Here is a 27,106-nt window from a genome sequence, read left to right on the forward strand (position 1 = left end):
GATAAAATTATACAAATGGCCAAAATCAATTTATTTTGATTCCACATTACATTTAATAATGAGCATAGAAATTCTTGTTTCAAGCCTTCCTCAAACAGCGAAGCTGTGAATTTTAGGAGAATCTGGTAAAAAGATGAGGCACAAGATATCACTGCAAAAACTAACAAGATGTACAACCCAGAACACAGAGGGTCCTTAATTTAAAAGCTGCAACCACACGCCGGAGCCCCCTGCCAATCCTCCACGAGACGAAGAGAACGTTGATCAGGAGCCTATGGAACTTGACTGGCAACTGAGTCTGCTCTCAGATTGGCACCACACTCATTACCAGATAAGGTTCATTGATCCAGAGATGATCCTGATGATTCTTCCGATGTTCCCATTTAAATGAGCCAAAAAAAAAACAACAGGGAGAAGAGTTGGGTGTCACAGCAGTCAAGTCAGACCATCAAACACAAACCTGTCACATTCAAGTTTCAGATGTAACATTTACCAATGGTTTCTGACTGACTTAAGATTTGGGTATCTATTTGTTGCCTATGGAAAGATTAAAAATCGACCCCAACTCGATGTAAAATGAATCTAGTTCAGCACAGACTAGATGGACCAAAGTACTCGTTTCTGAGCTGTAGTTCTTCATGACTGTAAGTACCTGTAAAGGTACGAAGTGTCCTCAGTGGAGCAGGACCCCTTTAACAGTTACACAGTATATCGACATCCCGCCGGCTGAACAAAATCTGCACTGTGTCCCCTCAGACCGAATATCCGGAGTGCCATTCAATTCCAAGTCCTCCCAACTCGTTAGATGGAGAGCGCATGAACTGCGGAAGGCTGTTGGGGCTGTTCTGTGAATTGAGGAAAGCTGATGGGGAGACAGTGATGTCAGGAAATGAATTAAAGATTGGGAGTTGAACACAATATTGTGGTGGATGGTGTGAGATTTCTCTACGGGTCCTATGTACCAACACATTAAAAAAATGCAGTGATGCCCTGAGACAGTAGCTGTTTTCTGAACTAGTCCCTCAGCTGCAGTTTTATCTTGCACATTGTTTCAGTTCCTCTTGATCAAAGTGACTAAAATACCCGTCCACATTTCAATCGTCCCATCGCAGATGCGTGTTTCCTCTAACCCGATCTTGAGAGATCAACTTCTTTCCCCTGGTACTCCTTGCAGCACGCCGTTGGTAACCAGCCCACGGGTGCAGCGGCTGATCTCTGCCCCAGGGAGATTCCACCTGGCACTGTTGCCATGGAGAATGAGCCCGGTAATTCCTCCAGGACGACTGCTGCCACCTGCCAGTATGGTCTGAAGATGCACCACATTGTCCATTACTTAGCACTGGTTGATGAAGAGCGCTATTTCCCCCGAAACGGCCTGTCGGCAAGTAGGAATTAGCAAATTGCTCGGGCGGGCAGGCGAAGTGACTGAATTCACGACGGTCATTCCTCGCAGGGTATTTAGCTTGCTTTGCCCTGTAAAAGAACGACCAGAATATCATTTACAACCCGAGTCACGAAAACCTGCAGATGCTGGAACAGCTGGAGGAAGTCTTCAGATCAGGCAGCACCTGTGTGGAGGTAAAGGGTGGTCAGTGTTTCAGATTAAGACCATGAGAGTATAGAAGGAGGATGGGCAGCTTTTGCTATAATGAAAGACACATTTTCTTGCAACTCATTCCACACACACACTACCTCAGAAAAAAAAGTTGCCCCTTAGGTTCCTATTAAATATTTCCCCCCCATCAACTAAACCCCTCAAAATTATCCCCAACGCTGGGGGGAAAAGACTGAATACATTCAGCTAAGGACTCGGAAGACAGTTTGGGAGAGCGGGCAAAGATGGGGCAGATGGAATATAGAGTATGGTCATGCAATTTGGTAGAAGGAATAAAACCACAGACCATTTTCTAAATGGAGAGAAAATTCAAAACTCAGAGGTGCAAAGGGCCTTGGGAGTTCTCGTACAGGATTCCCTAAGTGTTAACTTGCAGGTCAAGTCAGTGGTAAGGAGTGCAAATGCGATGTTAGCGTTCATTTCAGTAAGACAAGAACATAAAAAGAAGGATGTAACACTGAAGCTTTATAAGGCACGGATCTGACTGCACTTGGAGTATTGTGAGCAGTTTTGGTCCCCTTGTCGAAGAAAAGATGTGGTGACATTGGCAAGGGTCCAGAGGAGGCTCATGAGAATGATTCTGGGAGTAAAAGGGTTAATTTATGAACAATACTGGATGGCTCCAGGCCTGTACTCGATAGAATTTAGAACCCATCAAATATTGAAAGGCTTAGACAGAGTGGATGTGGAGATGATGTTTCCTATAGTGGGGAGAATAGGACCAGAGGGCACAGCTTCAGAATAGTGAGATGTCTATCTAGAACAGAGATGACGACAAATTTCTTTAGCCTGTGGAATTCATTGCCACAAACTGCTTTGGAGACCAAGTCATTAGGTATATTAAAGGAGAGGTTGATAGATTTTTGATTAGTCAAGGCATTAAAGGTTATGGAGAGAAGGGAGGAGTATACTGAGAGGGATAATGAATCAGTCATGATAAAATTGCAGAGCAGACTCGTTGGGGTGAATGGCCCTATCCATGCCTTTCACCATGTGCATCACTATAAAAATCACCCTTTATCATCAAAGCTCTAAGGAACAAGATCCTAATCAGTTCAACCTCGCCCTATAACTTTGTCCTTCAAGTCCCGACTACATGCTTGACCATTTTCTGCACTCTTTCCAGTTTAGCAATACATTTCCTACAGCAAAACTACCAGAAGTGAACTCACCAATGTGGCCTCACCAATCTCCTGTACACCTGAACTATGACCTCCCAATTTCATACAGCATGGGAGCAGGCACTTGAGCCCAACTGATTGTTGCCCAGTGAACAAGTCCCATCTGACTGCATTTGGCCTATAACCCTCCAAATCTCCCCTCTGCATGTACTTATCTAGATGTCTTTTGAATGTTGCTAAGGTGCCCATTTCAACCATTATTTCTGGCAGCTCATTCCAAATATGCACCACCCTCTGTGTGAAGAATCTGACCCTGATTCCACTTTTAAACCTCTTGCTGTGATCTTAAACCTATGCCCTCTTGTTTTTAGCACACTGTCCCTGGGGGGAAAAAGATACTTAGCTCTGTCCATCATGTCCTTGTATACCCCTTATGAGGTCACCCTATTCGGGAATTATGAAATTATGTGAATATAGCAGATTTTAATTCATGCAAGAACTAATCTTCATTTCTAATTTTAAATTGCAAGCAGTAATCAGTTTTTAGTCAAAGGGGCAGCTTTTCAAACTGCACCATCTACAGAGAATGGACTGCTGGCCCACAGTAGGGGACTGGCTGCTCAAGAGATAAAGTTTGCAAAGTGAAATGACCATGAGATATTCTCATCTGCTTCAGCCAAACTTAAGACAATAGGGTTATGCTAACTGGCCTGCAAACCAGGCAACATGGCTGAGTTATTTGCACCATTGTGACCGAGTTCAAGCTGGCAGACAAGACTGACTTTGTCACTTTGCATATGGTCACAAGTATAGTTGATCAATCCATAGTTGAAATATTTGTGTATTCAGAGTCTGCAGTAACAACCTTAATTTTGGGTGTCTGGGATCTCTGTACCCAGAAGCTTTTATACCCTCTGTGTGAATTACTTTGTTCCAGCAAAGATGTTTGAACTTTCAGAGGAGTCTGGCACTGCAAATATGTAATTTAAAGGAGTCTCTGTCAACCCAAAATATTGAAGTAAACAATGTCATTGCAACTATTCAAATAGTATTGAATCACCTTCTGTTACCTTTCATCTTAAAAAGTATAAAATGTGATGAACTTTGTGTTTTAAAGACTATATCAAGAGAGTCTCAAGAGAATGCCTGCTTGTTGTGATGATTAAAGACCTTTATATCACTAGTTTCAGCGTCTCTTTGGTGACTTAGATCACAGTCACAACAACCCCTCAATCTTCTACATTACAGGGGATGAAGTCCTAGTCTACACAGCCTCTCCTTGTAACTCGGGTCCCAAGTCTAGGCAACACCCTGGTAAATTGTTTCCACAATCTTTCTGGTTTAATAACAAAACTGTACTCCTACGCTCTGTCCGCCAGAGAAAGCAGGATCTCCCAGTGGCCACACATTTTAATTCCACATCCATTCCCATTCTGATATGTCTATCCACGGCCTCCTCTACTGTCAAGATGAAGCCACACTCAGGTTGGAGGAACAACACCTTATATTCCATCTGGCTAGCCTCCAACCTGATGGCATGAACATTGACCTCTCTAACTTCCGCTAATGCCCCACCTCCCCCTCGTACCCCATCCGTTATTTATTTATATACACACATTCTTTCTCTCTCTCTCCTTTTTCTCCCTCTGTCCCTCTGACTATACCCCTTGCCCATCCTCTGGTTCCCCCCCCCTCTTCCTTCTCCCTGGGCCTCCCGTCCCATGATCCTCTCATATCCCTTTTGCCAATCACCTGTCCAGCTCTTGGCTCCATCCCTCCCCCTCTTGTCTTCTCCTATCATTTTGCATCTCCCCCTCCCCCTCCCACTTTCAAATCTCTTACTAGCTCTTTCTTCAGTTAGTCCTGACGAAGGGTCTCGGCCCGAAACGTCGACTCTACCTCTTACTAGAGACGCTGCCTGGCCTGCTGCGTTCACCAGCAACTTTGATGTGTGTTTCTTGCACTCAGTGCTCTGACTGATGAAGGCCAGCGTGGCAAATGCCTTTTCCAGGAAATGGTGCCAGAATGACAGCTTGTCAAAAGGGTATCGCCATAATCACAGGTAACTTCAATCTACATATCGTCTGAAGAAATGAAACTGATAAAGGTTGCTGAGATAAGAAACACAAAGAATACTTCTGGGTTAGGTTGTTGGAATTGCACATGCTGGAGTCAAGGAAGACTCAGTCTGGAATTCCACGATAGGATTAATTAATTACCCCTAGAGGATGCTTCTTCTACCAGGGAATTCTAGGACCAGCGGGCACAGCCTCAAAGTAGAAGGGCGTCCCTTTAGAACAGAGATGAGGAGGAATTTCTTGAGCCAGATGATGGTGAATCTGGAATTCATTGCCACAGATGGCTGTAGAGGGTAAGTCACTGGTACACTTAAAGTGGAAGTTGCTAGGCTCTTGGTTAGTAAGGGTGTCAAAGGTTACAGGAAGGAAGTAGGACATTGGGGTTTAAAGATAATATATCAGCCATGATGAAATGGCAGAGCAGACTTGATGGGCAGAATGGCCCAATTATGTTCCTTATGACACTGACAATGAAATAATCACAATTTTGCCATCAGTTTAACAGAAAACACTTTGCAATGAGAAGGGGAAGAATTATGCACTCAGCAAACTCATCATAGACTAGTCATGAAGCATAGGGACGGCTGGCTCAGATAATTATTACCCTCACCCAAATGAGCACCTGTATAACAGAGGGAACCGGGACTGTAAGCGCACAGCACTCTGAAAGTGGCAACATTCGCTGGTCAGGTGGTAAAGACAGGGTACAGCACACTTCCCTTCACCGGCCGGGAATTGAGTAGAAATGTTGTAAAAAGGGAGTAAAACACATTGCAGCCGTATAAAACTTTGTTAGGTCACATCTGGAGTATTGCCCATAGTCATGGTCACAGCATTACAGGAAGAGTGCAGAGGCTGTGGGGTGGATTCCAAGGAAGATCACCTGGATTGTTTTCTCTGCAGCACTCGAGGCGGAGGGGAGATCGGAGAGAAGTTTGTAAAATTACGAGAGCTGTAGATAGGCAGGGTCTTTTCCGAGGGTAGAAATATCACATGTTAGAGGGCATTGCCTTAAATTGAGAGAGGGAAAATTTAAAAGGAGATTTGCGGGATAAGTTTTTTTATATGAAGACAGTGATGGGTGCCTGGAACATGCTACCGGGAGGCAGTGGAAGCAGAGATTTATTCATTTAGAGTACAGCATGGTAACAAGCTTCTCCAGACCCGTCAACCAGCACTGCCCAATTACACACATGACCAATTAACCCACGTCTTTGAAATGTGGGAGCAAACAGGAACACCCGGAGTGAACCCACACAGTCATGGGGACAACTTACAAACTCCTTACTGACAGCAGCAAGAGTGAAACCTGGGTCACTGGCACTGTGATAGTGTTATGTTAACCTCTACACTATTGCCCTGTCTGGAGTGCATGGGAGGGGTGGCGCCTCTAGATGGGGGGGCTTATTGCACTCCTTGGAGTGGCTCGTCATCTACTGGTCCCCGCCAACACCCAGCTCTCACCTGTGGCTCCCTGTAGCTGTTTGCATGCGACAGCGGCCGCACCCCGGGCAACGGCTTCAACAGGCTGGCTAAACCAGATGACGGTAGCCAACGGGTCTGAAACCCTTGGTGAGATAGGAATTTGCTCATCCCAGCATGCGAAGACTGCTTCGGTGGATCAGAGAAAGGAAACCCCGGGGGTTCAACGGCTGAGAAGGCGTTGCAGCAACGCATTGTGGAGTGCATAGGGCGCGGCAGAGCACTTAAGAAGACGCAGCCAAGGAAGTTGCCAGACGTAACGATTCTTCGTGCCACTGGATCCTGACTTCTGAGGCTCAGAGAGTGGGATTGTCTCTGTGCAAGGCTTTTCCACTTTAGGATCTTTCACGCACTGGTTACATTGTGCAATGGTCAGCTGGTGGCGCAGTGAGATCAGCGCCGGGCTCGAGAGGTTCCCGAGTTCGATCCAGTGACAGACCACCCAAGAGCGCGCTCTCCATCCGTGCCGGGTTGATGTCGAGCTCGGAACTCAGCCTTGTTTAAAAAAAAAACATTGCCACCCTGCACAATGTCGTCTTCCTCACACCCCGAGAAACAACCATCAAATTGCCCTGTCCCATATGATAACAACACACGTGAGAGCATCAACTACCTGCAGATCTGCGGTTTCAGAGTCACGCAGTACGGAGACAATTCCTTCTGACTACTGGTCCGCAATGACCATCGAGTGTCTAACTTACAACAGTCTGGAAAACTGACAGTAGATTTATTAAAGGGCTGTAATGACAAACTGCAGGCCAGTGAGCCTAATGTCAGTGGTGAGCAAGTTATTGGTGGGGATTCTGAAAGAGGATCCAACCACATATGGAAAGGCAAGGCATTGGTTAGGAATAGTCAGCATGGCTTTGTGCGTAGGAGATTGAAACTCAAATCTGACCGAGCTTTTTGAAGAGGTGACAAAGAAGATCGACAAGGGCAGGATGGTAGATGTTGACGAACAAACACCTTTGACAAGATCCTGCATGGTAGGCTGGTCTGGAGGTGAGATCACATGGGATCCAGAGCTAATTAATTGGATACAAAATTGGTTTGGTGGACAGAGTCAGAGGGTGGTAGTGGAGGCTTGTTTTTTCAAATAGGAGAACTGGGTCAATTGTTAATACAGGCAATGAAGGCAACCTGGACTTACACAGTGAACGGTAGGCAACTGAGGATTGCGGTAGAACAAAGGGATCTAGGAATACAGGACCATAATTCGTTGAAAGTGGCATCACATGGTTCTAAACAAAGCTTTTGGCATATTGGCCTTCATAAATCAGAGCATTGAGTACAGAAGATGTGATGTCATGTTGAAGTTGTATAAGACGTTGGTGAGGCCTAATTTGGAGCATTGTGTATAGTTTTGGCCACCTACCTACAGGAAAGCTGTAAACAAGGTTGAAAGAGCATAGAGAAAATTTACAAGGATATTGCCAGGCCTGGAGGACCTGAGTTATAAGGTAAGATTGAATAGGTTAGGACTTCATTCCTTAGAACGTAGATGATTGAGAGGAAATTTGATAAAGGTATACAAAGTTATGAGCGGTATCGATCAGGTAAATGCAATCAGGCATTTTCCACTGAGGCTGGGTGGCACTGCAACCAGAGGTCATGGGTCAAGAGTGAAAGGTGAGATGCTTAAGGGAAACACAAGGAGAAACTTTTTCACTCAGAGGGTCATGAGAGTGTGGAACGAGTGATGCATGCAAGCTCGATTACAATGTTTAAGCAAAGTTTGATAGGTACATGGATGGTAGGGGTATGGAGGGCTACGGTCTTGGTGTAGGTCGATGGGACTAGGCAGTTTCAATGGTTTTGGCACAGACTGGATGGGCCAAAGGACCTGTTTCTTTTTTATGACTCTAACATATTAAACAAAGTGGCCCCACTTAGGGTTAAACAGAAGTCACTTAGAAAATTGTCAGCACGGTAAACAATTCTGTCTGCAAACTCAAGAGATCATGCAGAGTAGCTGAGGGAGAATGAAGAAAAAATGGACCGTAATATTTTCAAGGAAAAACTAGCCTCCTTTAATACTGCTTATGTGCTCTGTATGAAGAGCCCATTGTTCCAAGATTATTACAGGGAATAGCAGTGCTTCGAAAATACTGTTTTCAACCATATAATTTTCAGTTAAACCCTGCCCCAACCTATAATGTCCTCAGTCAAGCATTTGCCACAAAATGAGGAATTCACAACACTTTTCATCAACAAAATTAATTCCATTAGGGAGAGTATACTGGTAACCTCTACATACAACCTCAAAATACTTCTGGTTGGTCCCATAGCCAAGAGATAAACTTCTTGATAAACTTGGGAACTTGGCTCCTCTTGTAAAATCAGAAGTAACTAGTCTGGGTGTTATCCTTGACACAGATATGAATTTTAAATCTCACACAAAGAAAGTGGCCAGGGCAGAATCTCCACCAAAACCAGGATGAGGTAACATACCACTCCTGTATTAGCTACTCTGCATTGGCTTCTTGTATTTTTTTTTAAGAAGTGATTTTAAAGTTCTCTTACTTGTTTTTAAAAGGTCTAACTGTCTGGGACCAGAATACATCACAGAAATGTTTTCGTTTTATAGTCCCGCTTGAGTTTTCAGATCTTCTTCCGACAATCTCCCTCAAAAGATAATTGGCAGGTCACCTTTTCTGAATTAAACTCCTAAACTGTGGAATTCAACACCTAAAACTATAAGGGACGCAGACTCAGTTGACACTTTTAAATGCCAGCTCAAAACCTAGTTATTCAACCTTGCTTTTAACGAACATCTTTGTCTTTTATTTTCCTTCTTTTTTTTGGTGTGTGCCTGTGTGCGTGCCCGTCTGTGTCCGCGTGTGCGTGCATGTGTCTGTGATGATGTCTTTTTCACGGCTTCTTTACAAGGTGTGGAGTGAGAGAGAGAGACTGTGTGGTGTGCTACTCCTCACACAGACATTTTTGCAGTAGTCTCCCTTTATTTTACGAGGTCGAGTTGTGATCTCAACACTCAACCCGGCACGGATGGAAAGCGTACTCGGGAGCAGACCCGACTGGTTTCGGACCCGGGAACCTCCGTTCCCGGGTCCGGCGCTGATGTCATTGCGCCACTAGCCGGCCCTTTGTCTTTTATTTTCATGTTTATTTTAATTCTCATGTTTGCACTTTTAGCCCATTGTGAAGTACATCACCAAACTAAGCAAACCTGTCTCATAACCCTTCTCTCTCAAGATCGATCACGTACACTTAACCATCTTACTAGAATGTGTCTGAAAACTGGCAACAAGAAAATTAGCTATTCAGCTTAATTGACACACATTGGTGTTTACTGGGTTGTGGTGGTGTCTACTCCTGTATAGTTATATTTAAGGAGTTTCCTCAGAGTAAGGCAATTAGATGGGGTGGAACTTGCAAAGTACATCCAAGAGTATTTTTTGAGCCAAGAAGTAAACAAACCTACCAGAGCTGAGCTGTACAGGGCACTGAAGTTTCACAGTAGTTATGGCGGGGGGCAAGGATAGTCCAGAAGTTAAGAAACACACAAAATGTTTGAGAAACTCAACAAATCAGGCAGTATCTATGGAGGGTAATAAAAAGCGAAGGGTCTTGATCAAAACGTCGGCTGCTTGTTCTCCAACAAAGTTGTTACCTGACTTGCTACGTTCCACCAGCGTTTGTGTGTGTTGCTTAAGATTTCCAGCATGTACAGGATCTCTTGGTGGGAGGAGGGAGGCTACCTAGAGCCCATATTCCATAATACAAGTCTGGACTAAGCAAGAGAAGACTGAGAGCAGTGTTCTCAGGCAGAACATCCAAAAGTGAGATACTGAAAGTATTGTGCAAACACATCCCACACAGGATAAAAAGGATTACAAGAAAATAAAGGAAGCATTTGGAAGATGTAGGGAAAGGAAAATAGAAGAGACCCTCAAAAAAATAGCAGAGTACTTAAAACAGGAGGATAAAGAGGGTCATGAAAGATCACTGGCAGGCAAGATTAGAGGCATTATACATTTTATGTATAGTAGGAGCAAGGGAGAAAGACCCCTTTAGTTCATAAAGAGGCAATCTGTTTGAGCCAGGGTTGTGGGCAAAGTCTTAAATATATACATCTGAACAGGATTTACCAAGGAAAAGGACATGGTAGATGAAGAGCTCAGGGAGGGGACGATAAGCTTCTGGAGCACAGAGGAACAGATGTTGTTTTGGTGCAAATAAAACTAGATAAATCCCCAGGGATTATCCTCTTTCTACACCTGAACCAATTTTGAATCAAACTTCTCAACATAACATAGGGCCCACTTGAGTTAACCTTCTGGACTAGCCTATTTTTAGATGCTGTAAGCACTGCCCTAGCATCATCATCTCATCACCTCCTCAAAAAACTCAATCAGATTTGAGTGACAGGACCATCCCTGCACAAAGACATGATGACTTTCTCCAACTAAGCCACACTTTTCCAAATGTGAGTAAATCGTATCCCTAAGAATCCTCTCCAATAATTTTTCTACCACTGATGCAAGGCCCACTGGCACACAACTTCCTGAATTAACCCCATGGCTCTTTTTAAACAAAGGAACAAAACTGGCCACTTTCCACCCTGGTTAAAGAGTATTTTTTGAAGGCCCTAGCAATCTCCTCTCCTGCCTTCCATAGTAGCTAGGATAGATTCCAGAAGGTCAAAGTCAAAGTCAATCTTCTATCAAAGTACCTATATGTCACCATATGCTACACCATGGCGTAGCCAAGTGGTTAAGGCGTTCGTCTAGTGATTTGAAGATCGTTAGTTCGAGCCTTGGCTGAGGCAGCGTGTTGTGTCCTTGAGCAAAGCACTTAACCACACATTGCTCTGCAACGACACCAGTGCCAAGCTGTATCAGCCCTAGTGCCCTTCCCTTGGACAACATCGGTGGCGTGGACAGGGGAGACTTGCAGCATGGGTAACTGCTGGTCTTCCATACAACCTTGCCCAGGCCTGTGCCCTGGAAACCTTCCAAGGCGCAAATCCATAGTCTCACAAGACTAACGGATGCCTATAATATGAAAAAACTACACAGATGTTTATTTTCTTGAGGTCATTCACAGTAAATATAAAGAAGCACACACAAAGACTGACACCAACATGCTAAAGAAAACAAACTGTGCAAATACAAAGAAGGAAAAAAAAGCAAAATCATAATAATAACAAATAAGCAATAAATATTGAGAACATGTTTTGAAGAGTCCTTAAAAGTGAATCCACAGGTTGTGGAATCAGTTCAGTATTGGTGTGAGTGAAATCCAGTGAAGTCAATTCCCCTAGTTCATGGGGTCTTAGCCACCTTAATGTCCCTCAGCACACACCTTCGTAATATCAACAAGCCCGAGAATATCAACATACCCTTCCTTGATGTCACTGTCATCTACCTACTGCTTGAAGTATTCATTAGAGACATCATACACGCCCTGTAGCTCCATGCTTAAATTCCCTCCTTCATCCTAGAGTAGGCTTACACTTTCCCTGGCTACCTTCTTGCTCCTAAAATGCCCTGGGATTCTCCATAATGCTGCTTGTCAAGGATATTTCATGGTCTCTTTCATCGCTCCTAATTCCTTAATTTTTCTCCTGCTTCTTCTATATTCCTGAAAGGCCTTGCCTAATTTCAGCTTCCTATACCTTGCATATGCTTTCTTCTTCTTTTTCAAAATTATTAACCTTACGGTATCTTGTCATGCAAAGTTCCCAAACGTTGCCATCCTCATGAGAATATGTAGGGGTTCTGAACTCTAACCAGCTGGCCTTTAATCGGTCCCCAAACAGCTACTCTCAGTTTATTTTCCCCAGTTCCTACTCGATATTGTCGTCATCAGCCTTCCCTCAACATATAACATTCACCCAATGACTTCATCATAACTAAGAATTTTTTAAAAATATTAGTTATAATGCTTATCCACTGACACTTCAATCCAACTCATTTCCTAACACAAAGTCATATCCACCTCAGTGAATCTCACCATATTTAATGCTTGAGTTAGTTAAAACTTGCACGAATTACCATGCTTACCTGTGTCTGCTCCACCCCTTCCCTCCCACGTTACTAGAGCCAGCTAAAGATCTCACATCCAATGGACAGTGCATTACCTGCAACAGAACAAGCACAAAGAGAGGGTGCAAACTGTTATACTAGCACCTGCTGGACATACCACAGGCCATTACTCACCTATCTTGTGGTGCAAACATAGGGTGCATGTTGAATTGTCCCATCTGTTTTGTCACGACATCAATTCCTTTATTGCTATGAAACAGAAAGATCGTACATGAGATTGTAGGGAGAACATGACCTCCTTTTGCTAAGTACAGTAACCGTAAAGAAAAGAAACATTAAAAGGTGAGAATTTTAAATCCAATTTCCTCATGTCACTTCGCACTTTAGTGGCAAATAAACTCTACTCTTCTTCGGCAGAAACCTCTACCTCTTATCAAAATCAGATCAAAGCCTGATTGAATCTTTGAAATTGAACAAAGCACATTGACAAAGTAGTAAGGCATATGATAAGGTTCTCCATGGTAGGCTCATTCAGAATCAGGAGGCATGGGATCCAGGGAAACTTAACTGTGTGGAGTCAGAATGGGCTTGGTCAAGGCAGAGGGTGTAGTAGCAGATGGAGAGTATTCTGCCTGGGGGTGGGGACCATTGGTATTCCATAGGGATCTGTTTTGAGATTCCCTGCTCTTTGTGATTGTTTTATAAATGACTTGGATAAGGAAGAGGAAAGGTGGGTTAATAAGTTTGTTGTGGATAGTGTGAAGGGTTTTTGGAGGTTGCAATGGGACATTGGCAGGATGTACAGCAGGCAGATGGAGTTCAAATTCGACCTTCCAAAATGAATCACTTCACACTTTTCTGAGTCAAAGTTAAAGTACTAGATTAATGGCAGGATCCTGGGGGGTATGTGGAGGAACAGAGGGATCTTGGAGTTCACATCCATAGATCTCTTAAAGTTGCCGCACAAGTTGATAGGGTTGTTAAGAAGGTGTATGGTGTGTTGGTCGTCATTAGTTGGGAACTGAGTTCAGAGCCACAAGGTAACACTGCAGCTCAATAAAACCCTGGTTAGACCATACTTGGAATATTGTTCAGTGCTGGTTCCTTCATTATAGGAAGGATGTGGAAGCTTTAAAGAGGGTGCAGAGGAGATTTACCAGGATATTGCCTGGATTAGAGGGCATGTCTTACGAAGATAGGTTAACTGAGCCAAGACTTTTCTCTTTGGAGTGAAGGAGAATGAGAGGTGACTAAATAGAGGTACACAAGTTAATGAGGCATAGAGTGAGTGAATAGTCAGAGTATTTTTCCAGGGCAGAAATGGCTAATATAATTTTAAGATGACTGGAGATAAATATCGAGGATCTTTACACTGAGAATGGTAGGTGCGTGAAACACCCTACCAGGGATTGGGGTAGAGGATATATTACAGGTATTTTAGACACTCTTAGATAGGCACGTGAATGATAGAAAAATTGAGGGCTATGTAGAAGGGAGGGGTTAGATTGATCTTAAAGTAGGTTAAAACATGGTGGGTGAAGGGCTGTATTGTGCTGTGTTCTATGTTCTAGAGCCAACAGGGAACTGCAATCTAGCTCCTCAGACTACAGTTCCACTACTTCCCATCAGTGACCCGGAATCGTCTGATCAGCCAAGACGTTCCAACACTTGAAAAGGCACGGATAGTTCGGATGTCTCCGTCATGGCTTCGGAAATTGTGTCTCCAAAATCTGATCAATTTTTCTGGGGGCAGGGCAGTGGATGTTACTAACATCAACTTTGGTGGGGTCTTAGACAAAGTCTACCATGGTAGACTAGACCCGAAAATTGCAATCACAAGACCCTGCTAGACATTAGTAACAGGGAATACTGCAAGTCCGGTTCACTGGTTCATTGGCGAGACTGACTGCAGGGGAGGTATATTGCCTCGGTCGTGGCTAGGGGACATCAAGGCAGTGCTGCTCTCCACTTGGTGGGAAAACAAACTAGACTAGAACAACTTACCATCAATCTAGTCATGCCACACAGGGACTTGGACTACATTACTTTTCTTTGTGTCTGTATGTTTTTTCTGAAATCATAACCATGTGTGCTATTAGTGCTTTGTGCTGTGTGCTTTGTGTTTCGCACCTTGGCCCCAGTAGAAAGCTGTTTCACTTGGCTATATTCATTTACGGTTGAATGCAAATTAAAACTGGACTTGAACTTGAAGATGAGATCACATGGGATCCAAGGTGAACTAGCCAATTGGATACAAAGCTAACTCGATGGTAAAAGTCAAGAAGGGAGCAGCGAAGGATAGCTTTTCAGGTTTGGAGGTGTGTGACCAATGGTGTTTTGCTGTGATTGATGTTGGGTTGACTATTGTTTGTCATCTATATTAATAATTTGGATGACAACATAGTATGGTTAGCCAATTTGCAAATGATATAAAAATTGCTGGTGTCAACAGTAACTAGATCAACTGGGAAATTTGACTAGGAAATAGTTAACTCAGCCAAGTGCAAAGTGGTACTTTGTGGGAAGTTAAACAAGGGGAGAACTTACACAGTAAATAACCAGGCCCTGGGCAGTGTTTTACTGCTGGGTTTGTTCAACAAGTACATAATTCCCCGAAAGTTGTGGCACAGGTAACGAAGTGATGTTTCCACACTTGCCTTCACTAGACAGTGCAACAAGTGTCATGTTACAACTGTGCAAGATGTTGGTGTGACCACACCTGCAGTATTCATGTAGTTCTGATCGCCAGGAAAGATGTGTTTAAACTAGAGTGAGAAAGGATTCACAGTCATGTTGTCTGGACTGGACTGGAGGGTGTGAAAAATAAGGATAAGGAATTCTAAGGACCAGATAAGCTGGAACTGTTTTCCTGAGAGTAGCAGGCTAAAGGATGACCTTGTAATATCTTGAGGAGCATAGATAAGGTCACAGATTTTGCCCCCAGGAAAGGGCAGTGTTTATGGAAAAAGGGAAAAAATACAGAGGGTGTGTGGAACAAGCTGCCAGAGGAAATAATAGAGGTGGGTACAAATATAATGTTTACAAAGACATTTGGACAAGTTCGTGGACAGATATGGGCCAAATCAAATACAGGCAAATAGGATTAGCTCAAGAAGGCACCGTGGTTGGCATTGATGTTGGCACCTAGGCCATTTCCGAGCTGTAACAGTTCTGACACACAGTGCAACCAGAAACAGGCTGACCTGCCAGGATAATACAGTAGCTGAGTGCGTTATTACGATTGTGATCCGGTTAATCTTACCTTCGCTGAGGCCCCTGTAACAAATCCTGAATGTAATTCTGCCTTTCAATTGGATGTCCACGGGATTTATTGAACACTTGACAAAAAGAACCAGGGATGAAGAGATTTTAGATTTTGAAGGACAACGAAAGAATAAGTCCAAGTGGTGAAATCCTAAAACTTACAGTCAATCGCTTCACGAGGGTCCATTCCATCCACATCAATCAGATACCTGAAAGAAACAAACAGCATCAACCAATGTCCTTCCAAGTCCTATTGCTCTATGTCCCTACTCAATACCACTCAAAGCTTGTCCCTCAAGTTCCTTAGAAATCTTTTCCCTCTCATCCCTAAATCTATGCTCCACAGTTTTGGACTGCCCTACTTTGGGGAAAATACTGTTACTGTCTACCAAATCTACGTCCCTCATGATTTTGTTATCAGGTGGCACAGTTACAGAGAAAGTGCAGGGCAGACGATTAGTAACGTGCAAGATCACAATGAGCTCAACTTCATCTTATACTAGGGGAATGTCCAACATTCTTATAACAAGATTCTTTGTGATAATGTTGGCTGTAACTAAAAGGGAAGTAACTTTGTCCAATCTCTCCTCAAAGCAAATCCAGGCAGTATGCTGGCGAACAACTTCTGCATCTGCTCCATAGCCGCCCCGTCCCTCCTACAATGGGGCAAGCAGAATTGAACGCAGTGCTCCAAGTGCAGAGTTTTATAAGTCCGCAACACAACTTCCTGACTCTTGAGCTTGATGCCATGACCAATAAAGGCAAGCAGACCACACACCCTCTTTACCACCCTATCATCTTGTGCAGCCACTCTCCGGGAGCTACCCACAAGATCCCTCTGCGCATCCCTCAACACCGACAACGCAATCTCCTAATATTCAGCACTCCACACTTGCCCAAATTGAACTCCCTCCGCCATGACTCTGCCTGAAATTGTAATCGCTCAGTACATGTCAGCAAACTTCTACAGTGTCCTCAACATCACCAACCTTCGAGTCATCTGTACTGTTATATTCTCAGTCTTCAGGCAAACAATTCCTGCTGGATTCCCAACTGGACTTCTTGGCGAATCTTAGATTAATGGCCTCTAATAATAGCCAGAGGTGGAAACATCATGTTTGTGTTAAAATGGAAACCCTACATCATTTCAGGACATCTCTCAGGTTACCCTATAGCCTTTGCTCATCCTTGCCTAAATATACAATACCTCCTTTCTGGTCTCATGTATTAAATCTCTCCAGTGCTCCTGTATACACTCTGTTGCAAGTGGACTTGAATACGATACTCCCAACCAATGTTCAATACAGGTTTCGCAAGGCATCCATATTCCTCAATCCAAGCCCTCTCAAAATAAGCTCTGGTGCTTAATTTGCTTTTAGTTATACAAAAATGTACCTGCTAACTGTGACAATGGTTTTACTGAGAGACAATATCCTTACTGGACAGCTTGGGGGCAGTTGTACAACATACTGGAGAGACCACATTTGGAGTAATGCATTCAGCTTTGGTCACCCTGCTGTAGGAAAGATGCCATTAAAAAAGAGTTTACAAGGACGGTGCAGGCGCTGGACAGGCTGAGTAAAGGAGATAGGATGAACCGGTTGGGATTGCATTCATCAGAGTGTGGGAGAATGGGGAGTGATCTTATCGAGATGTATAAAATCACGACAGGTAGAGAGGGTGAATTTTTTCCAGGGGTTGGGAATCAAGAAATGGAGAACATAAGTTTAAGGTGTGTTGGCGCGTGGCCAAGTGGTTAAGGTGTGGGCTAGTGATCTGAAGGTTGCTAGTTCGAGCCTCAGCTGAAGCAGCGTGTTGTGTCCTTGAGCAAGGCACTTAACCACACATTGCTCTGTGACAACACCGGTGCCAAGCTGTATCGGCCCTAGTGCCCTTCCCTTGGACAACATCGGTGGCATGGAGAGGGGAGACTTGCAGCATGGGCAACTGCTGGTCTTCCATACAACCTTGCCCTGGAAACCTTCCAAGGCACAAATCCATGGTCTCACGAGACTAACGGATGCCTATTAGAAGTTTAAGGTGGGGAGGGGGAAATTTAGTAGGGACCTGAGGGGAAACATTTTTTAAAACCTAGAGGGTGGTCCATGTATGGAACCAGCTGTCAGAAGAAGTGCATTAACAATATTTCAAAGGGTCGTGGACAGGTACATAGATGGCAAATGTTTAGAGGGTTATAGACCAAATGCAGGCAAACGGGACCAGTTGGGCCAAAAGGACTTTTTCAATGCCATACGACTCCAAATTAGGTACAGAACTGCTTGAGCTCTTTTCATGGTTCTCATTTACAATCATTAAAAACTTAACCAAGCTCTTCAACAACCAACCTGCAAATGAGATAGCCAGTCCTGTTAACGCCGTGAGTGCAATGAACTCCAACCAGTTTATCTAAAAGTAGACAAGTACAAAACAGTGAGCACGCCAGATTAGACCCCAACACCCCCACACCTAATGAACAGGATGAGCTTAATATGGAAGCGTGTCCATTGATCAGCTGGGCTGAATAGCCCATTTCCATGTTTTACGACTTATGAATCTACGACATTGTGGTCAGGCGAGCAGGGTTGGTGCCTCACAGACTGAATCAGTCTAGTTTGCAGGTTCTCCCTGTTGCTATGCAAGTTTCCTCCGGGTGCTCTGGTTTCCTCCAACATCTGGTTGCAGTTTGGACATTCTACCCTCCCCTTGTGTAAATGGGTGGTAGAATCTGGGGACAGCAAAAACTGACGGGATGAATAAATTGAATTAGTCTATGGAGTAGCTGGGTGTTTGATGGCTGGCATGGGCTCAGTACTGTTCCACTCTAAGGTGATGTGGTATCTCAGAAGTCTGATGGGATGGGTGGTCTGAATTCCAGTTAAGGGCCCCAAGCAGACAGCAGCCTAGAAGCTAGATTAGGAGTGCTTCTACATGTTTATCAACCCAGAGTCAAGGACAAAGGAAGAAGGAAGGAAAAAGAAAGTACCTTCCTAATAGAGGTCCAGAGGGTGCACCATAACCGGAAGCGAATTCTTAGAGATGAGGTACAGGATATAAACGCTCTCACTGAGCTTTCTCCATGACTGGCTAACATTTATGCTTCAGTCCACATCATTGGAAAGGGGTAATCAGATTACTATCAGATGGGTCTCTACGGGAACTTGGTGCAAGATACCTGCCACTATTTGCATATGATAACACGCTATTAATTAAAAATTTCACTACATTTAAAGGTTTCCCGGACATTCAGAAATTATGAAAAACATGAGTCTTCTGAAAATTCAACTCCCTAGTGGCAGGATTTCTCCCATCTCAGTCCTAAAGGGCAGATTCCGTATTTTGATACAGTGACCACCTTGTTTTAACTACCCTGTCAATCCTACAAATAATTTTGTACATTTCAATAAAATCATTCACAATCTTCTAAACTATACAAAATACCAAAGCCTAGGCTCCCTTCGTAGAACCAACCTACCTTTTCTGAACTCCCCAAGTAGCAGATACAACATGCTGGAGGAACTCAGCAGGTCAGGCAGCATCGATGGAAAGGAACACAGTTGACATTTTGGGCCGAGACTCTTCATCAGCCCTGACGAAGGATCTCGGCACAAAACATCGACTATTTATTCCTTTCCATCGATGCTGCCTGGTCTGCTGAGTTCCTGCAGCACGTTGTATGGGCTACTCTTGATTTCCGGCACTTGCGGAATATCTTGTGTTTCTGAACTCGCTATAGTATTTTCTAGGCACGGAGCAAAACTGGACACAATATTCCAGGTAAGATCTCACAGGCCTCATATTTGTTGACAGAATCATGCCCTCACCGAAGATATCAATCCAAATTAATCCCATCTGCCTGTATATGTTCAACTTTCCTCTATTCCTCTAGTTTTAGACACCCCTACCTGGAGGAAAGACTGTGACTCTTACCTATTCCCCTCATGATTTTATAAACCTCTGTAAAGGCACCCCTCAGCCTCCTACACTGGAAAATTGTCCCAGCATATCCAGGCTCTCCTTATAACTCAAGCCTTTCAGTTCCTGTTATATTCCTGTGAATTTTTTCAGCATCCTTTCAAGCTTAAATTTATTTCTTTCCTATAGCTGGGTAAATAATTGGTAGGTTAATTAGTCATTGTAAATTGTCCCATGCTGGGACTAGTATTAAGTCGGGGGTGGTCACCGGGCAGCGTGGCTCGTAGGGCTGGAAGAGCCTGTTCCACACTGTATCTCAATAAATAAATCAATCGATAGAAACTCCAGATGCAGTCTTACCAACTTCCCCTACAGCAAAAATGTGACAAACGTGACATCCTTAACTCCTGTGCTCAATGCCCTGACAAGTGCACCATATTCCTTCTTCCCCATCCTGTCTACCTGCGCTGTCACTTTCAGGAAACCCTGTACTTGTACTCCTGCGACTCTGTCTTGCAACACTTCCCAGGACCCTGTCGTTCACTAAGAGTCTTGCTTGATTGAACTTCCCTAAAATACATCACCTCACTCTAGTCTGCAATCAATTCTATTGGCCGTTTCCTTCCAATTCCCTCTCCAGCTGAACCTGATCCTGTTACAACCTAGACAACCTTCTTCACTATCCACCACACCACCAACTTGGGTTGTACCCCTGCAACCTATATTCTCACCCAGATTGTTAATGTAGATGACAAACACAGAGGACCCAGCATGTGTCCCTCCAGCTCACCATGAGTTCAAATTGGAGGATCTGAAAATTCGAGAAAGAGCCCTCCACTACCACCCTAACCAAGCCACCCAGCTAATTTTATATCCAATCGGCTACCTCACCCTGAAGCTTGTGTTCTAATCTTCTAGATCAGCTACCGCGTAGGACCTTGTCAAAAGCCTGGCTGAAGTCCATGTAGACAATGTCTATTGCCTTGCGATCAGTCCTTTCGATATCTCTTCAAAACATTGCAATCAAATTTGTGATACCCAATTCCCCACAAAGCCACACTACCAACAAAGGCCGGTGGATCCTGTCTCTCGGAATCCCTTCCACTGACTTCCCAACCAGTGACGTCAGGCTCTCTGCCTGGAGTTCCCAAGGCTGTCTTTGCAGCCCCTCTTAAACAGAGGCACATCATCAGTCACCCAACCAGATTTCTATTACCTCACCCCTGCCTGACGACGATACAAATATCCCTGTCAGGGCCACAGAAATTTCTTCCCTAGCTTCCCACAATGCCCTGAAATGTATTTCAGCAGTCCCAAGGATCTATCTTTATGCACACTGAGATTAGCTTCATTAATGATAATGATTAGTTTTACTTGTCACGTGTACATCAAAACATACTGTGAAGTGTGTTGTTTGTGCCAACAACCAACACAATCCGAGGATGTGCCGGGGGCAGTCAGCAAGTGTATGTTTTGTGCAAACATAGCACGCCCACAGCACACGAACTCATAGGTGTTGAGAATGGAGGAGAGAGCCCAGGGAGAACATACTGTACAAACACATTACAGACAGTGGTGGGAATTGAACCCCGATCGCTGGCACTGTAAAGCGTTATGCCAACTGCTACACTACCACGCCATCTACAAGCAGCTCCTCTAATGCAATGTGGACGTTTCGCAACTGCCCCTACACTGCCTCCAACGTTACTATGTATTCGGTGATGGAATCAAAACCAGTGGGGCTCTGCCAACACCTCTTCTACAAATGTTACTAAACTTCCCTATTCTTAAAATTCCAACCCCTTTGCAATGAAGGCCAATGTGCCAGTTCTTTGTGACCATATCTTGCGATTCCTGCGCTAGAACACCCGGATCCCAGAAGGGCAAGATGGGGGTAAATGGTTGGAATAAATGTGGTAGGTAGTGGGGCCTGTTTTTCCCTCAGGGACTATTTGCCCATGATCTGCAGGTTCTAATCCAAGTCACGTGCTGTGCTGATGTGGAAATACACATCTACTCACGGATTACACCTGGTGCCTCAGGCTAGTGGAGGGAGGGGCTGGGATGATAGCACAGATGAATGAGTGCCTGAGGAGATGGTGCAGGGGGCAGGGTTTCAAGCTCTTGGATCATTGGAACCTTTTCTGAGGAAGGGGTGACCCCTACAAGAGGGACGGACGGGCTGCACCTGAACTAGAGGAGAACCAATATCCTGGCCAGGAGGTTTGCAAATGCTACTCCGGAGGGTTGAAACTAATTTTGCAGGGTGCTGGTAACCTGAGCACTGGGTCAGAAAGTGAAGGATCGGCCAGGAAGACAGATGCCTGGGAAAGTATTGAAAGGTAAGATTGAAACATCGGGTATGATGGGTCAGATATTTGAAGTGTGTGTGTTTTAATGCTAGGTGTATTATAGGTAAAGGTGATGGACTTTCAGCATGGACCAGTACATGGAACTACGGTGTTGTGGCTATTCCAGAGACTTGGTCGAGAGAGGGGCAGGAATTAGTGATTAATGTAACAGGTTTTCAAGGCTTTAGAAGATAAATGAGGTAGAAGCGGGGTTGGAGTTGCATTACTAATCAGAGACAGCATCACAGCTGCACTCCGGAGACGTAACGGAGGGTTCAGACACCGAGTCCATTTGGATGGAACTCAGGAACAGGAAGGGTGCAATCACTCTGATGGGTTTGCACTACCATCTCCCAACAGCCACCAGGACATTGAGGAACAGATACACAAACAGATTAAGGAAATATGCAAAAATTGTAGGGGTGTTGTCATGGGGGACTTCAACTTCCCTAATATAAACTGAGACCTGCTTAGTGTAAGGGGTTCAGATGGGGCTGAATTTGTTAAGTGTATCCAGGAAGATTTCTTAAATCAACATGTGGACAGTCCAATGAGAGGAGGGGGCTGTACTGGACCTGGTGTTGGGTAAAAGCCTGGCCAGCTGATTGATCTTTCAGTGGGTGAACAATTAGGGAACAGTGACCACAACTCCTTAACGTTGCCTCTATTTAAGGGAAAATCCTGAGAACTATAGACCAGTGAGCCTCATGTCAGTTGTAGGGAAAATTGCTGGAGAAAATTCTTAGGGATAGGATATATGAGCGTTTTGGGGAACCCATCGCCTAATTAGGGAAAGCCAACACGGCTTTGTGTGGGGCAAGTTGTGTCTTAGCAACTTGATTAAGTTTTTTGATAAGGTGATGAGATTGAGGAAGGTAGTGGAGGTTGTCTACATGGATTTTAGTAAGGCGTCTGACAAAGTCCCTTATGGGAGGCTAATCCAGATCCACAGCAAATTGGCTGTATGGATTCAGAACTGTCTTGAGCCTAGAAGCTAGTGATCAAAGGGACATATTTGAGCTGGAGGTCTGTAATTTTGATATTCCACGGGGATCTGTGCTGGGACCTCTGCTGTTTGTGACGTATATAAAAGACCTGGATGAAAATGTAGATGGGTGGGTTAGTAAGTTTGCAGATGATACCAAGATTGGTGGAGTTGTGGATACTGGAAAAGACCGGCAAAGAATACAGCATGATTTCGGTCAGTTGCAGATATGGGCAGAGAAATGGCAGATGCAGTTTAACCCAGATAAATGTGAAGTGTTGCACCTCAGTAGGGCAAATGCAAGGAGACAGAATGCTGTTAAAGGCAAGATCCTCAACAGTGTTGCTGAGCAGACAGATCTTGGGGTCCAAGTTCATCGCTCCATGGAAGTGGTTACACAGGTCGATAGGGTGGTTAAGGTGGCTTATGGAATACTTGTTATTATTAGTCGAGGTAGCCAGTTCAAAAGTCAAGAGGTTATGCTGCAAATTTATGGAACTCTAGTTAGGCCACATCTGGAGTATTAACAGGATGCTGCCTGGTTTAGAGGGAATGTACTATCACAGGAGGATGGACAGACTTGGGTTGCTTTCTCTGGAGCAGCGGAGGCTGAGGGGAGACAGGGAGTATCTGATTCCCAGGGTAGAAATGTCTAATACCAGTGGGCAAGCATTGAAGGTGAGAAGGGGTAGGTTCAAAGGGGAGGTGAGGGGTAAGTTTTTTTAGTCAGAGTGGTACGGTGGTAGAGGCAAATACATTAGAGGTTTTTAAAGAGATGGATATGCACATGAATGTGAGGAAGATGGAGGCATATGGACATCGTGTAGGTAGGAGGGTTTAGTTTTTGGGCAACACACAGAAAATGATGGAGGAACTCAGCAGGTCAGGCAGCATCCATGGAAATAAATAAATAGTTGATGTTTTGGGCCAAGAGCCTTCTTCAGGACTGAGAAAGAAGGGGGAAGGTGCCAGAATAACAATGTGGGGAGGGGAAAGAGGCTCGGTGGAAGGAGGTAGGTGAACCAGGTAGGCGGGAAAGGTCAAGGGGTAGAGAAGGAATCGGATAGGACAGGAGAGTGGACCGTGGGAGGAAAGAGGAGACCCAGAGGGAAGCAATAGGCGGGTGAGAAGTAGTAAAACGTCAGGGTGGGGAAACTTTTTTATTGGAAGGGAAAAATTGGTAGTCATGCCATCAGGTTGGAGGCTGCCACCCAGATATAAGGTTACTCCTCCACGCTGAGAGTGGCCTCAATTGGCAGAAGAGGTGGCCATGGATCAACATGCAGGAATGGGAATCAAAATTAAAATGTTTGGCCACTAGGAAGTCCCACTTGTGGCAGATGGTGCTTGATGAAGCAGTTCCCCAATGTACGACGGGTCTCACCAATGTAGAAGAGCCCGCATCAGGAGCACCGGACACAATAGACAACCCCAGCAGATTCGCAGAAGTGTTGTCTCACCTGGAAGGACTAGTTGGGGCCCAGAATGGAGGTGAGGGAGGAGGTGTATGGGCAGGTGTAGCACTTAGGCGACTTGCAGGAATAAGTGCCGGGAGGGAGATTAGTGCGGAGGGATGAGCAGACAGGGGAATAGCATAAAGTGAGGGGGGGTGGTGGTGGAGGTAAGGATATGTTTAATGGGAGAATCTCTATGGCATTGGTGGAAGTTGCAGAGAATAATGTGTTAGATGTGAGGCTGATGGGGTGGTAGCTAAGGACAAGAGGAACTCTATCACTGTTAAGGCAGTGGGAAGATGGGGTGAGTGTGGATGTCTGGGAAACGAAGGAGATGCAGGTGAGGGCAGTGTCAATAGTGAAGGAAGGGAAATCCTGTTCCTTAGAGGAGGACGAGGAGGACATCTGGAACGGAAAGTTGCTTCCTGGGAACAGATGTAGTAGAGGCAAAGAAATGGAGAAAATAAAATAGCATTTTTTTTTTAAACAGGGGATAGGGTGGATAGTGGTATGGTCAAGATAACCGTGGGAACAGTAGGTTTCTAAGTGTATAGGGACTGAACATCCATGGTGAAGATAAGACGGCCAGGGAATTGAAAGTTACTGAGATCGAGGGCATGAGAAGTGTCACAGATGTAGGTGGGAAGGGACTGAACCAAGAGGAACAGAATGGAATTGAGGTATGAGGACCTGAGTTCAGTGGGGCAGGATCAGACAGAAACTGTAGGCCTTCCCGGACAGTCCTGTTTGTGGATCTTGGGTAGGAGGTCGAAGCAAGCACTGTGGGGTAAGGGAACAATGAGTTTTTGGGGCTTTATTCGTTTACTTTTTAGCTGGTTTGACAAGATACTGTGGGCAGAAGGGCCTGTACTCCCTCAGTGTCTCTGTGCTTACATGCTGGAAGTTCTTGGCCAACACTGTTGTGGGAGAACAGTGGCTCCGCACAATCTCATCAATGGCCACATGGGACTGGAAAAAGCACCGGCAGAGTTTCCATCCACTTGAACTTGCCATCTAGATAAGCTACTGAAGTCCTCCTCAAACCTCGAACCCACCTTTCCCTCCCCACAACCCATTTTCCACACCTTCCCAGAACTGTGCTCACCATTGTCCATATTCTCCAGTAGGAACGTCTTCACAGCTTGTTTGAAGCTTAAAATGTTTTTTGCACTTGGTACTTCATGGCCAGCAGTGAAAATTTTCTCGTAGTGCAAATCCTCTGGCAGCTCCTACAATAGAAAATATAAAGCACTATTGTACGACACCAGACAGGGGCCTGTCATGTGAACAAGCCACAGGAGAAATTTTTCACTATGAACCTATACTGGTACTCAATCGGTCATAGAATCTCAAGTCAGGGCCTGCATTTCTCCACTTGTAGTCCACTGCTGACCTCACTGTTGCCCATACACAAAATGTCTTTGTTATACAACTGGCTGCTTTTCACCACCTGAATGTCCGACACCTACTTCAGTGTGGCCCTCGTCCCAACGATGGGTGCCAGTGAGGATTAAAGGAAGCATGAGCCAATCAATTCAACACCCGAGTGGAAAATCCTACAAAAGGCAGTGGATTCTGCCCAGTACATAGTGGAAAAAGAACCTCAGGGGGGTACGTGTTGACATTTATGTACTCCGATAATTGATTTTACTTTGGACTTTGAGTGAAACTTCTCACCCTTATCGCTGCAAAAGCAAGCCAAGATTATTATTTCTGGAGATAATTACTAAGCTTCTTTGGTAATGAGTAATGGGAGAGAAAGAAATGAAATAGAACAGGATTGTATCAAGATAAATTGGCCACCTTTACAATTCTGGTTAACAGTAAGGTCCCTCCATAAGCAGGCATTTTGGCCACCATCAGCAGACATCAGTCTTTCTGTCCCGTCTCAGAGAACTTCAATTGTTTCCTCTATTTCTGGCCAAAGATTTTGAGGTAGAAGCTTGTTTGTTCTTACCGTAGAGTCGTAATATCGCTTTGTAAAGGTGAGGTCAATAATCTTGCCCAACTCTTGATGCTGCTCACTAATTTGGTTCAGAAGATCCGTCGGCGAGAAGATTTCATGGGGCATCAGACGGCTTTCAAATACCTGAAAGGTGAAATCCAGAACTGAGACGCCCACTGCAGATGCTGCATCAGGTGACCCTGGTCACTCTCAGCTCTCTGTCTCTCTCACACACACAGTGACACACAGCCTCTTACCTTCTTCAGTGGAACTTTGAAGGCGATGAACCTGGTCCCTGGGAGCCTTTGGCCAACAGCAGAGTATTCCTGCCACCTAGAGCCGAGGGGGGAAATCAAATGTCAGTGCCTTTTTTAGGAATGGGTGGGTGAAGTACTGATGGTGAGGGCAGGGGAATGAAAGAGGGAGGGTGCAGGAGCATGTATTGGGAGAGGGGGAGATGGGGAGGGCAGGAGCTGGAGATAGGGGAGGAGGAGGGGTAAATAAGCGGAAGATGGAGTGGGAGACGGGGAAGGGTGAAAGAGAGGGGGTAAATGGGTTTGGGAGATAGGGGAGGGGTGACAGGTTGCTGGGGGAATGAGGAAGGGAGGTGATCACCAGTCCAAGATACTCGAGGTCCGCGGATGGTGGCCTCACCTTTCAGGAATGCGGCTCTTGCCCGATCCGGCTCCATTCCCGGACCGCCCTCCGGCCCAGGGCTCCGCTTTCCACCCGGATACCCCTCTCGCCCCAGATCTCGCTCTCGCTTTCCCTCCACTCCGGACCCACTCTCGCTCCATTCGAACAGCCAGAGCGACAAGGCTTCCGCTGCGCCCCCACAGGAAGTGTCCGATCTTCCTTAACGGGAAGCCCAGCGCCATCTTTGTGACAGGC

General features: G+C 44.9%; 1 protein-coding gene across 1 annotated transcript; it reads right to left on the bottom strand.

Moving 5' to 3' along the window:
* Positions 1-27,092, bottom strand: LOC134350922 (RNA/RNP complex-1-interacting phosphatase-like). The gene is made up of 9 exons (XM_063056764.1): positions 26,870-27,092; positions 26,473-26,548; positions 26,228-26,359; positions 25,376-25,499; positions 17,914-17,974; positions 15,731-15,777; positions 15,567-15,642; positions 12,479-12,553; positions 1-1,473 (listed from the first exon to the last, which is right to left on the bottom strand). The coding sequence occupies exons 1-9, from the start codon at positions 27,010-27,012 to the stop codon at positions 1,095-1,097; spliced, it is 1,113 nt and encodes a 370-aa protein (XP_062912834.1). The 5' UTR covers positions 27,013-27,092; the 3' UTR covers positions 1-1,094.
* Between the last annotated feature and the right edge of the window lie 14 nt (positions 27,093-27,106).

This window comes from Mobula hypostoma, chromosome 8 (genome assembly GCF_963921235.1).
Source record: "Mobula hypostoma chromosome 8, sMobHyp1.1, whole genome shotgun sequence".
In the NCBI taxonomy this organism is placed as follows: domain Eukaryota; kingdom Metazoa; phylum Chordata; class Chondrichthyes; order Myliobatiformes; family Myliobatidae; genus Mobula; species Mobula hypostoma.

Bases quoted from the DNA above. Each gene is read 5' to 3' on its own strand.
- LOC134350922 (XM_063056764.1), bottom strand. From the start codon at position 27,012: ATGGAGCGAGAGTGGGTCCGGAGTGGAGGGAAAGCGAGAGCGAGATCT. The intron at 26,360-26,472 runs GTAAGAGGCTGT...TTCACCTTTCAG, and splicing joins TCAAAGTTCCACTGAAGAAG to GTATTTGAAAGCCGTCTGAT. The intron at 17,975-25,375 runs GTGAGCACAGTT...GTCTACTTTTAG, and splicing joins ACTGGAGAATATGGACAATG to ATAAACTGGTTGGAGTTCAT.